The sequence below is a fragment of the Molossus molossus genome, unplaced genomic scaffold (genome assembly GCF_014108415.1).
Source record: "Molossus molossus isolate mMolMol1 unplaced genomic scaffold, mMolMol1.p scaffold_m16_p_8, whole genome shotgun sequence".
Lineage (NCBI taxonomy): Eukaryota > Metazoa > Chordata > Mammalia > Chiroptera > Molossidae > Molossus > Molossus molossus.
This window is the reverse complement of record NW_023425402.1, coordinates 36,823,132-36,837,293: the sequence shown is the minus strand read 5'-3', so window position 1 is coordinate 36,837,293 and position 14,162 is coordinate 36,823,132. Positions and strand designations below refer to the sequence as shown.

At 39.3% G+C, this 14,162-nt stretch overlaps 1 protein-coding gene across 5 annotated transcripts in view; it reads right to left on the bottom strand.

Moving 5' to 3' along the window:
* KCNQ5 (potassium voltage-gated channel subfamily Q member 5) overlaps positions 1-13,940 on the bottom strand; it is a 541,294-nt gene extending 527,354 nt beyond the window's left edge. For 3 of the 5 annotated variants that reach the window (XM_036248153.1, XM_036248149.1, XM_036248150.1), the window contains exon 1: positions 13,432-13,841. In XM_036248153.1, the coding sequence (XP_036104046.1) occupies positions 13,432-13,841 (410 nt within the window). Of the gene's footprint in view, positions 1-13,431 lie in introns of all 5 variants that reach the window. The other 2 variants (XM_036248151.1, XM_036248152.1) reach the window with 2 other exon arrangements.
* Between the last annotated feature and the right edge of the window lie 222 nt (positions 13,941-14,162).

The following is a 14,162-nucleotide window of genomic DNA, read 5'->3' as shown; positions in this document are numbered from 1 at the left end:
ATTTGATGGAGCAACACAACACTACTATAGGATTTTATCATCTGTCATGGTAAATGGAAAGCTAATTTAATGTCACTTTGTAACTCCTTAACCAGACTGCCTATCGACTTCAGAAATACTCCTGAAAGGTTAGGTTGTAATCTTAAGGAGCTGGGTTAAGAGTACCTTAGGGATCACAATGAACAAACATTCTTACACTTACTGACCTTACCTTCACTCTAAAGTGCCACTCTCTAGTTGAGGAAAAGTGCTGTTTTTCACACGCCTGAAGAGAGTAAATCGAAATCAAATGGGAAGAAGTATTTCTACAATGTTTCAAGAACACAGTTTGTGGTGGGCACTCAAATATTGAATAAATGAAAGAAAGAATAAATGAGTGAATGAACAGGGGCCATGAAAGTCTGGGTATAATATTTTCCTTCCATGTACTAAAGTAAAAAAAATTAATAATATTAGAAACATAGAGTGTACGCAGAAAACAAAGAGGCATTTCATTTGACTTAAAAAAACACACTTTATATTATATTATTTTTCATAAGCCATTTTAGGGAGAAAAAAATAATATCCCCAAAGTATTATAAAGAAGCATTAGTTTCTTTTCTATTTTTAAAAATACTTTGGAGCAAATTAAACATGTTCAGAATGTTTTATTAACTAGAACATTTAATTTAACTAGTTTAATTGCTACTCTTTGGAAATTACTATGATCAGTGGGAACTCCTGTGTTTGGTCTTTGTGTGGGAATGCCCTGAGCAGAATGCCCGCCCACCTGCACAGGTAGCTGAACACCGAAGTCCAAACTTTCCCAAGGGGTCAAGAGAACTGACATTCAGCAATTCTCTATGTGGTGATCCTAGAGTTTACCTAGTAAATCCCTTCAGTAGGAGCAATAGCCAAATGCCGCTGGACAAGGGCCAACCTTTACTTTTATCCTAAGTCAATTCAGAGAGATGGTTTTTGTAGCTCAGTAAATGAGAAATTAATATCCTCTTGAGAGAACAGGCTGCATTTATTTCCATTCAGTCCTGTAGATCCTACTTGGGGCCTTACACATAGCATGAAGTCAAACACTAAAGAGTTATGTCTTAATTTTGCAAATCAGAAAGCTGAGAAATGGATCCAATGACTCAAAACACAGAGAGGAGGATCTAAATTCTCACAACTTCATCAGTCCTAGATTCAATCAGGTGTGAGAGAAAATAGGTTTAGAGAAATGGACTTCCTGAACTTGGTTCCCATTCTATAAAAGGTGATGGGAATAGCATTCAAAAGGTCTATGCTTTGGAAAACTACAGGTGACCGTCTATCTCATGTGTAGTCTTATGACAACTTGCATTTTGAGTCTATGTTTTAATTTCCCAATTAAACAGGGAAATTGCAGCTCTTTGCTGCCAAATTATAGATCTATTTCTTGGCTCAATGAGTAAGGAAACTCCTAACGACTATAACAGTCTATGTGAGAAATATTTTTAAGTTAACTGCTTTTAACTATGGTACAAACATATTTAGAATTCTTTAATGTGCCTTTTTTCTATAATAATTCCATCTAGAATGAAAATAACTTCTAATGTGTTTCTCAAGTGTACACAACAGTCAACTTCCAAAATGAAAAGTATGATTTTTTAAAAATTATTCACTGAATATCTGAGTACCACCAGATTTCAGAAATAATGTATGGACAGACAGATATTTAAAAACCTCAGAGCAATTTTAAGCCTTCACTTTCTTATTTTCTAAGAAATCTGAGCCTAACTAAAACTCCCAGAAAGGGAGGGTTCTCTAACCCCGCCCCCCATCCTTCTAGAGGCCTGTCACTAACTGCAGTGCGATGTGTAAATTAGGTGTTCCAGTCTACTCATGCAGTGCAGTCTTGGAGCTTGTAAACAGTTACAGGGTCAATGCATCTCTTGATTAAGAGCAGACAGCTTTAAAAGGAAGAGAAATAAAATTATACAACATGGTAAAAAGAAATGAAGAGAAACACCATTCCAGAAAGACAGATGCAGAGAGAAGAAGAAGAAAAAAAGAAACACAACAACTAGGAGTGATTTTGTTGGGGAGAGGAAGGACAAATGGAAGAGAGAAAGGAAAAAATGCCCAGAAAAATGTCTGTGTGGCAGGGGAGACAAAGAGGCATATTTACATTAGTGTGAGGAAAACAAGAGTATTTCATTTATTCACTTAAAGAAAGAAAATTCTGTAAAATCAGTTTGGAGCAAATGGTTCTATGTTCAGCCATTATTAAACTGGCATTTTAAAAAATTAATCATAGGTATTCTGCAATGAAAGTATAAATTAGGAATTTAATGTTCACAGGAAATGGTATTAAGAAGCTGCTATAGCAATTTGGGTCCTTAATACAAGTTGCTTCATAATTTAAACTAGGAGAACTTAAATAAATTGTTTGGAAAAAAAGTTGTAACATTCAAATAGTCCCCCTGGTAGCAATATGCTAGGTAAATTTTGGTTAAAAATAAAGAATACAAACCTTGGCATAATGTCATAGGACATACAAAAGAAGAGCGTATTTTGATTTCTTTAGACACATTTTTTTTGTAAAGAATTAGATAAACGATTCAATTAAAGGACAATGCAAAAATGTAATTAAAAGCTAAAAATACATGGTCCAAATAATAAAAGCTATGGGAGGTAAATAAAGCTAAGGAAATAAGGCAGAGCTACCAGAAAAAACTTTATGGGAAAATTAGAACATGAGCTAGTTAGAATTTGAAGACCGAAACTAACATTCCCAATACTACCAAGTTATATACGTAATTCTCTGATACTAGATCATAAGGGATTTAAACTATCATTTTTTTTTCAACAAATATTTACCATGGATATACAGTAGGTCCTTGAACAACATCTTTTCATTCAACATTATTTCTTTTAACATTGATGAAAGAAAAAAAAAGTGAATCCCAGCCAGGGCCACTTTCTGGAGTTCGCACTTTCTCCCCGTGTCTCTGTAAATTTTCTCCAGGTACTTTGTTTTCCTTCCACATCTCAAAGACATGCACAGGGGGTAAATTATCATGTTTGCATTGTCCCAGTCTGAGTGAGTTGGGGTGTGTGTGAGTGTGTCCCAGGACAGAAAGGTGACCTGTCCAGGGTGAGTTCCCACCTTGTACCCTGGGCTGCCAGGATGGGGTCCAGCTACCCAGAATCCTGAACTGGAATAAGTGGGTTAGAAAATAATTGTCTTACTTGTTCTTACTAAGTTTTCTTAAATGTATGTATAACTCAAATTTATTTCAATGTTTAATATTGGAAGTCTTCGAATCTTTATTTAGAAGTGATGCTTTTATAATAAAAAAATATGCCGTAGGAGATTAACTCTTGTTTTTATCAATTAGATGATAAAAAAAAAATTGTTTTGTTATACATCATTTGCTTGAAGTTGAAATTTCCAAGAATCTATCAGTGACATTGAGGACTTACTGCACTAAGTATAGTGCTAAGAGCTATACTACACCTAGAAACAGTTTTTGTAATTATGCTATCCAAATGACAGAAAGAGGCCTGGGCCCACAGGCATTATCCATAAAAAAGGCTAAGAACATGCCTCAACCTGCCATGGTTCAAAGCCCTATTCTGCCATTAACTCAGTTGTTTACCAAGATTATTGAACTTTGCCTCACCTCAGAATTCTGGTCTGTCAAAGGGAGACGATACTAATAATACATCCTAGGGCTTTTCTGATGATTAAAAGAATTGATGTGTATAAAGCATTTAGAACAGTGTTCATCAAAAAATCAATCTTCCAAATGACCAATGTTGGTGATGAACAATCTTCTTTCCCACTGTCTACATTTCATAGTTGACTGTTTCGAAACGCTCTATATATCCTTGGTTTCCATGACCACCTGACCGTCTTTTGGTCTGGTGATTCCACGCATCATGCCATCTATTCTATTTCATTCTCTGCTTACTCCTTACATGTTGGTATTCCCCAGGTTTCCATCCTTGAGCTATTGCCCTCTTGACTTATATACTCTCCTTGTGGTGTTATATTTTGTCTGTATTTTAACGTGTTTTAAATCTTCACAGCTGCTGGATATACACAGTTGGAAGTCCCACAGTCACTGAAAGCTCAGCATCTTCAAAGCTAAATTTATCTTATCATCTTCACATTGCCATCAACTTGTTCCACCTTTATTCTTTTTTTTTTTTCTTTTTTTTAAACCTCACCCAAGGACATTTCCACATTTATCTTCAGATAGAGCGGGAGGGAAAAAGAGAGGGAAACATCGATGTGAGAGAGACACATTGAGTGGCCACCACCCACATGACCCCAACCAGGGCTGGGGACAAACTGCAACCAAGGTATATGCCCTTAGTGGGACTCTCTGGTCCGCGGGCCGACGCTCTAACTGCTGAGCCAAACCGGCCAGGGCCCACCTTAATTCTTGATCTCAGCCAATGACCCCATTATCTAACCAACCACTCAAACTGGGAATCGGTAAATAACAAATCTGTCCCTCTTCCTCATCTTCCACATTCACTTATTCATTAATACATTTCAATTCAGTAGCCATATTTTTTCTTTAGTTATACTACCATTGCCCCAGTCTAAGTTCTAATTATACCTTGCCTAAGTTGGAACAACAGTTCCAAAATGGGTCTCCTACATCCAGTGTGTCCCCTTTCTGCCATTATTCATAGCATAGCTGGCAGAGTGAGCAATCTAAAATGGAAATTGAATGGCATGATTACCTGCCAAAACCCTATCTGCCTCAAAGACTGCCTATCATCTAAATCTGGACCTTAACATAGCAATACAGGCCTCCACCACATTGCTTGTATTTTTCTTTACATTTTTGATAGTAGCCACCAGTATATATATATATATATATATATATATATATATATATATATATATAGTGATACCTTGATGTAATACCATTACTCCTATTTTACAGATTAAGTGGATGGTATTGGAACCAACTTGCTCATAATCATCAAATTGATAAAGGTAAAGTTGATCATTGAGTTCAAATCTAATCATCTTCCCCAGTGGAATTTCTTTGAAGTCAAGGTCTACATCATTTCCTTTTTTGAACCACCAGCCTCTGGCCCATTAACTGGTACACATATGGCTGTTAATTAAATATTAAACTCAACTGACTGTTTAAAAGAGAGAAATTATAACATGATCATTATAAAAGGTCATCCTTCCACTGACTGAAGAAGGAATAGAGATTCTAGAATTACCTCACAGGCACTATAAATGCAAATAACAAATACTATGACTAAGTTTGTAAAAAGTGCATCTTTTCATATAAACTTAATTTTAAATATCTTTCAAATTATAATATAATCTCCACATTATCAAGAGTAACTAAGATTCTTTTTATTTTTAAATTGCATTTTACTCAAATGTCTTATTTGCTTTTGGAAGAGAAAAAACAAGATAAAAGTAAATATTTGCAGTAATACATTCTCTGCTGAAGGACATAGTGTGTGTATGTATATGTTGTGGGGGTATGGAACATATGTGCACATATATGTGATACATGTATTATACATGTATAATAAAAAAAGTCAAACTATTTTTAAGTTTAGAAACAGATGACATCAATAACATTTTGGAAACTCATTCTTTAGACGAACTGATAAAAAAGGATCAAAAGATCACCTGAAACTCTGAGACCCATCAAAAAATTTCAATAATTATTAAAACATGCAGTTGTGTGGCCAATCTATCTCCCAGGTTGCAGCCAAATAAAACTTCAAATAGAATTCTTGTAAATGGTTGAAAAAAAAGGAAATTAAAATGGAAACATCTACGAACCATTAAACATAAGTATGAGCTATGGCTGTTCAACAGTTGGACTTGAAGTAGTTTCACACCACTGAGCTGGGATAAAACATGCTCTCCTGGCATTTTCAGCTGCCAAAATAGCCATTTGCAATTAAAAATTGAAACTGGCACCATTTCTTCAGAAGCAATAATCAAAAAGTTGCTGGCTGTCTTCTGTGTTTATAGTGTTTCATATATTAAGACCATTTCATTTTGAAATAGTCTTTTCTTATGTTTTCGTTCTTTTAGGCCATCACATTCCCAATACTAATATTTTAATACTTTTCAACATTTTAATTATAATATGGTCCTAAAATACAATAGCACAGTTTAAATTTCTGGAAACAGATTGATTTAAAGGCTACATTGAGCATTTTATGTTAGCAGGGTATAAAGCAGTATAACTTGTAGAAGTCCTCTCTACATGAAAGGAAACCAGTGATTTTTAAGGAATGCAAATGTAAAAATTAAATGTGAACAATTTCAATAGACTTAATTCAGAATAGAATGTATTTGTAAATAATAAAGTTATTCATCAGGTCTAACTGAGCCCTGGCACAGGGAGTGGTTAACAGAGCCAAATTCTATCTTCCACCAGGAAACCAACAGTACATTTTGGAGCTGTGGAGTATCAGTAAGTGAAGCAATCTGTATGCATGGGGCATCTTCTATGTGGCAGACCAATCTGGGTGCTGATGATATCACAGAGAACAAGATGGAGAGAGTTACTGACTTTAAGGAACTGGGTAGAGACAGGCAATGACAACAGGTTCCTCCTCCAAGCAGATGAGTGATGGGTTCTGTTTAACTCTTTAGAAAGATCACTTTGGCTACTATGTGCCATAGACCTCTCTAAGAGTTGGAAGTAAAGTTAAAGTAACCAATTAGGAGGTGGCCCTGAAGCTCAGAGGTTAAGAAAATGTTAAAAAAAAAAGGGGGGGTGGGGGAAGCAAAGGCCCTGAATAGACACCTCTCCAATGAGGACATACAAGTGGCCAATAGACATATGAAAAAATGTTCAATGTCACAAATCATCAGAGAGATGCAAATTAAAACTACAATGAGGTGTCACCTCACATCTGCCAGAATGGCTACTATCAATAAATAACAAACAACAAGTACTTGGTGAGGGTGTGGAGAAAAGGGGACTCTAGTACACTGCTGGTGGGAATGCAGACTGGTGTAGCCACTATGAAAAACAATATGTTGTTTCCTCAAAAAATTAGAAATGGAACTGCTGTTTGACCCAATAATTCCACTTCTAGAAATATATCCTAAGAATCCTGAAAACACCAATCAGAAAGAGTATATGCACCCCTCTGTTCATAGCAGCTCTATTTACAATAGCTAAGATCTGGAAATAGCCCCAGTGTCCATCAGTAGATGAGTGGATAAAAAAGCATGAATGGATCTGGAAATTGTTATGTTAAGCTAAATAAGCCAGTCAGAGGTACACAAATATTACATGATCTCACTTATATGTGGAATATAATGAACAAAATAAACTGATAAACAAAATTGGTCCAGAGACATGGATGCATGAAATAGACTGACAGATCTCAGAGGGGAGGGAGGTGGGGGAGACAGGAAATAATTAACCAAAGAACTGATATGAATATATGCATAGCCCAAAGATACAGACAATAGAGTGGTGAAGGTCTGGGGTGGGGCTGGGTAGAGGGGAGCAAAGGTGTGGGGAATGGGGGACATTTATAGTACTGTCAACAGTAAAATAAAAATCAGCAGTAATCTTATCACCCAAAAGAAATCACCATTAACCTGTTAGCATATGTCCTAGGCTTAAAAAATCAGATCACTTCATATTACAAATACTATTTTTCTTTATAATAGTATTTAAATAATCCACAGTATTCTCTATCGTCTTGGCTGGATCACTGACACTATTGTGCCCATTTCACAGATAAAGTTTTGGAGACTCAAAAGGGTGAAATGACTTATTCCAAGTCACAAACCAAATTAGTGGGAAAGTTGGAAGCAAAGAAATTGGTTTCCTACTTCTAGCCCCATACCTTTTTCCTCTTAAATGAATTATCACTATCTTCGAAGAAAATAAAAAAGACTTGGTAGTTCTTTCAGCTTTGGTTCATTCTGAAATTCCTCTAAGGAAAACTTCCAAGGAAAATTACTTCCTTCCTCATTAGGCAAGAATTTACTGAAGATCTACTAGATATAACACATCGTGCTGAGTGTTTGGGATTCAGAGATAAGTATATTTTCTGTGTGGGGAGCTCACCTCCTGTGGGAGAGACAGACCAGGTAGCACACAATGACAATGCAGTGGAACAAGCACCATTATAATTCTTAGAGTGCCATGGGACCTGAGACAAGGGGTATCCAGATCATTCTGGCAGGTGGGGAGAGGTGCCCAAGAGGAAGTCATCCTTCTATTGTGTTTTGAAGAAACAGTAGGAGCTGGACAGCTAGAGTGCAAGAAGTGAGGAGTCCAAGAGAACAGACTAAGTAAAGGTGTGGCAGAGAGACACAGAATGGTATGTCTGAGGCTCAGGGTGTAAATTAGAGACGAGGCAAGAAAGATGGGCAGAGTCCATGTCATGAAGGGTCTTGTGAACTGTTGCAAGGAATTGGGAGTTTAACTTACCCTACTGTTTCCACTTTCCCAACTCTTAACATCCTCAGTCCCCTTCCATCACATTTATGACCCTCAGCATTCTACAAACTCCCTCATTTGCTTTTGTGAAAATAAGATCTCCTGGCTTTTTCTTCAGCCTTTTGGTTGCTCTGTCATGATTTTCTGTGGACTCTCAGTCTTCCATTCACTGCTTCTTGTTGGTATTTCCCAGATTCTGTCCTCCACCTTACCCACATCTTACTCTGCATCTCTGAGCTATCTCACTCATTCTACCCATTGCTTTAACTACCACAGAATTGCTAGAGGCTTCCAAATATGACTAGCTAATCTAGACATTTAGATTAAGCACTGTATCTGTAAATGTATTCATTTATTTATTCATTCCATTTTTTTGGAGTGCTCTCTACTTGCCTAAAATGGTTCTGGTTGAAAGAGACTGAATGTACCTGGTTCACAATTCTTTACCACTTAAAATCTCCACCTAAATGTCTTACAAACATCTGAAACTCATCAAGTCCAAATCTAAACTCATTATATTTCCCTGAAAGTGTATCCCTCACCCTTTGTCTCATATAATACTGGTTTGGGGTACTTCCATTGTCCATATCACCCAAGTCAGAATCATCCCTCTCACACTACATATTAGACTGGTGAAAAGAATTTGCCAAGTCTATCTACTTAACATTTCTCTAATTAGACTCTTCTTGTCCCCACAGTTACTGCCTAAGTTCTTTAGGTAATAATCTCTCACCTTTCTAGAACAGTCCATGAAACGTAGTGGATAGTCAAACAGAAATTTGTAGAATGCATTTATGGATTAAATAAACATAAGAATAAATAGAAAACTTGGCCAGCTGCAATAATCTTTTCCAGGCCATACTGACTCCATTTTGCACCCTTTGGTCCATTTACTGAATCAATGAAAGACAGATATTCCCCCAAATTTTATCTGATTACATCTTTACTTTGAGTATTACCACTCAGTGACCACTACTGCCTACAGGATAAAGACCAGATTTCATGGCCAGGATCTGAGGCCATCTAAGGTCAGGTGTATATGCCTTTAATTTACTCTCTTTCTTGCAGCTGTCTTCATTCTGCAAATACTTAACAGTATTAGAATTACTGTGTTGATTCACAATTCCACTTTTTTGCCCAAGCTGTTTTCTCTAACAGGATTGCTCATTTCCCCTTGCTTTTACCACCTAAAAATTAACTACTCATTTGTAAAAACAGCTCACTCTTCATTTCCTCTTTGAAACCTGGGCTTACCTTTCTGCCTTCATCTCTACTTCCCTCTCTTTTCCCTTGAGACTTTGTACTTATACCAACAACAGCACAGATAACATTGTTTCATATTTGTTTACAAGCTTGTAGTCATTCCATTGTGTAGTTATTCCCTCCTTGAAAATGGAGGCCTTTGTCTTATTAATTAGGAATCAGCACATACTAGGCACTTACATGTTGGCAGATACATGCATGCATGAATGAATGAGTAGATGGTCATGGAAAGATTTTAATCAAGGAAATTACATGATGTGATCTGCATTTTAGGGAGAACATTATGGTGTTAAAACAGAGCTGGAATGCTGAGAACAGAAGCTAGATGATTAAGTAGGATGATATTACACATAATCTAATAGAGAAACTTTGAGAAACAGCAGCAGCAAAGGAGAAAAGGAAAAAGATTTGAAAAATATTTAGAAAGTGAATACACAGAATTTAATGATCATTTGAATGGTCATTAGGAGCAAGTATGAGGAAAACAAAGGCATCAAGGATGACTTCCAGATTCCTAACTTGGGTGACTGGACTATTTCTAGTTTAAAATATCTACAAATTCTAATCTATGGTAATACACCAGACAAAGATACACTGTACAAAGTGATGAATTACATGTATCTGCCATATTGTTTCCCATGTTATTTCTCAATACCACATTTGTTGCACCAATGCAGATTTATACAGGGAGCCCCATGATGTGTACCTCTCCTACCACTATTACTTTTCTCTACTTTTCCTAAAAAGAGAAGGAATTAAAAATAGACAAACAACATTCAAAGAACTATGTCATCTCATACTTGAATATCTTGTCTATTAAACTGAAGAAGAGCTAAAGACAGGAAACAAGAAACCAGGAAACATAGCTATCTGGTAAATCCTAAAGAGCAGTAAGGAAATAGACCCTCTCATCACCAATTTATAAAGATTGGAAGCAAATATTTGAAATAGGTCATCTCTTGTTCTTGCCAACTATCTATCTCATCAGTAGGCTAGAATATATATACTTGACACCACATTTTATACCATTAAAATACCATTATAATAATGATTTTTTGCATATTTAACAAAAAAAATTCTTTACCTGAAACAGAACTCTAAACACACTTTTCCTGCTTCTTGGCAATGAAAACTTGGGTCTACCAAGTAAATCCATCCCTGAAGTACCTCATTAATCACAGTGCACTTGTTCTTGGCAAGAACCTTAATGTGCTACAAAAACTGTTATTAAAGTTAGATTTGGGGATTCCCAGGCTGGCAGAGAATGAGTTAGTTACACCCCTCTAGAGATAGTTTTCTTATAATGTCCTTTATTCTTAATAGTCTTGTTAGATTCACAGTTCAAAGTAACTTTCCTTTATTAACTTAATGCATAAAATCCAACTATTCTAAAGCTCATTTAAAATTACAAACAACAATTGACAAAGATGGCCGACCCACAGGTTCGGCTGTAGTTGCACAATCCTCCCTGAAAATGATACTATTCATTCCCTTTTTATGTTAATGTGGACCTAGCACCCCTATCTAATGGCTCAAACATTATAGTTTCAGACTCCAGAAATGTATAATACAAAGCTTCACATTAGCATATCATACTGAAAACTACATAATTTATTTCATATCGACCACTAAAGACATCGACAGACTGATTAAACCTAGTGAATAGAGAATTATCCAAACTGGAACCTCTTGAAAAAATAATTTGTCAAAATTTAGAAATTCTGCTAAATGTGAACCTATTTGGGGTAAAATATGTTGCATTACAAGAAGCACTCATTCAGGTTCAAGGGCAACACATAGGATATACAAAGTGTGAGCACCAACTTTGTCTTTAACCCTCTCTAAATACACAATGCATACTTTACCAAAAATTAAATGCCATGAATGGCATCATAATGCAAATTCAAAGCTATGAATATTTTGAGCATACTCTTTTTTTTAAAAAAAAAAGTCATTATCCATACAGTATATATTTTGCTGCCAAATTGAGCACAGATCATTATTGCTAAATGTTTTAGTAGATCCTGACAGGTCAAAATAATTTATTAGGCTCATTAGGTAATAGGATTAATTGTATGTCAACTCGAAAAGGTTGAACATGAAAAGTATCAGTAGTGTTTCTCTATGTCTATCATATATTACAGTAATCACATCTAAATCAATGTGAATTTTACATAAGTGAATAATAAAAGTTATACCTTTTGATGTAATAATAATGCAACACAACGTTCTCCTTGTGTACATTGTAAGATGGAAAGTTGGCTGGAATATTTTACCTAATGCTACATGTTCACATCAATCTGGGACTGTAAAATTTTCCAGACACCAGAGCCCCACAGATTGTAGACTCCACCAATTTCCTGACTCCTAGGGACGTGGTCAAATTCCAGGTTCACCTATTTACAAAACCAGCCCCTTCTTCCATGTTATTTCAAAAAATTTTGCTGTCGGTGCCAATCCCCCATCCGAGGTGAGAGCTATGTTTGGATGGCATGCCTCATTTCTAAAAGAAACCTAGTTCACGTGTTCAAAACCCATTTACTAGGAAACAAGGAAGTATCAGTGGCTGCAACTTTCTCCACTGGTCTCCTAAGGCTGACATCTTTATATTTTATTTTAACACAAAAAAATCAGGACAAAAAAAAAAAAAAAAAGAGGGGGGGAATTAAAGGGGTGTAATGGCATAAAAGTACCTTTAAATGTCCAGATAAACCTAACTCTACAGGAGACTGAATGAATGGACGTTGTGGGAAAAACAGTAGTAAACTTTAAAGCCACTGAAAGGTTTTAAATGCCTAAGGGAAAAATAAACATTTGCTTCCAATCATTTTCTCATTAAGAATTCTCTGCTAGATGGTGATGGCTTAACACACACACACACACACACACACACACACACACACACACACACACACACTTTGACTCAGCGCCACAAATACCTACTTAACCCACTGCCTGATCCCTGTCCTGGGCAACCCACTTGCGCGTCTGCTATTGCACTTTGGCCAGGGCTCCTGCGCCCCAGACTGCCCCCTGGCCTCTACCACTTTCTCCGGAGCATCACCTCGCTCGGCCCTGCTGGCCTCTTCCAGACCTTGGCCACCTCTGTGGCAGGAAGGGCTACCTACATACACTGACAGATTTTCCGTTGGTGGTGGCTAGGCGTGTTTCCGGGCGCACTTAAAACTGAGCTGTTCTTGCCACCAAACAGCAGCTTCCCCGGCTCCGCCCCCAGGACTCTCTCCACTCCACTTACCCCGCCATCACCTCCTAACCTCGCCAGTAAACTCTCACAAGCCTCACACGGGCACACGCCCTCCCTTTGCTTTTCCCAGCTCCCAGGCGCCCCGCTTGGTTGAAGTTGACGTGTCTCGAGACCTAATCGCTCCCAATTATCCGCGCAGCTTCGCTCTCACGTCTGTCTGGCTCCCGCCTTTGGTGCCTAAAGCTGCCGGACAGCTTATTGGGTGTGCTCGGAGAGAAGGTTCAGTTTGGAGAGCTGGGAGAGGTGGGGCTGCGGGAGCTGGAAGGCTCTATGAGGAAGACCATAAACACGTGCAAAGAAATAAAAGCCACCACGTGTGCGCGCGAGTGTGTGTGTGTGTGTGTACGCGCCTGTGTCAGCCCGCGAGCGCGCCGGGCAAGGGCGTGGGCGCGGATCGCGTCCCAGGGGGCAGGCACACTGGCCCCTGGAAGCGGGCGTGGCAGGGGGCGCGCGTGGGGCGCGGGTACTCACACGAACGCGTGGTAGATGAATGCCCAGCCGCGGGGTCTCTCCAGCACGTTGTACAGGTAGTTCTGCACCCTCCGGTACTTGACGTTGCGACGGCAGCTCTGGCTACTGGTGTACGAGAGCGGTTTCCCCAGCAGGCTCATCCGGGCACCCTGCTTGCCCCGCCGGCTCTCTCTCAGGCCGCCGCCGCCGCTGCCGCCGCCGCCGCCGAGCGCGGCCGCGCGGGTGCCCAGCAGCAGCAGGCCGTCGCCCCTGGCGGCCGCCGAGTTCAGCAGCACCCTGCCCCGGCCCGACTCCACATCCTTCATGCCGCTGCCCAGGCGCCCCCCGCCCGCCGCCGCCGCCGCCGCGCCGCTCTTCACCCAGAGCCCGGCGGCGCCGCCCTCCTCTCCTCCCGCGTGGTGGCGGGGCATGGCATCACCACGGGCACCGCGAGGGGGGCGCCAGTGCCTGCGGCGGGGGCAGCGGCCTCATGCGCGCTGGCGGGTTTCAAGGAGGAAGCCGCAGCGGACCTGGGTCCCTCCGGCCCTCGACCTCTGAGTCGGGGGCGGAGAAGCAAGAAGCCGGCAAACCGCAGGGGCTTAGGGGCTGGGGTGGAGCGGGGTGTGCGGAGGAGGAAGAGGAGTCCCAATTTCTAGCAGCCTTTAGCTTCGAATTCTCAATCCGGACCTGTTTGGGGCGTCACTTTGAGAGGGTTTCTCTTGTTCCCTCTGATTCCCGTGGCTACCACTCCT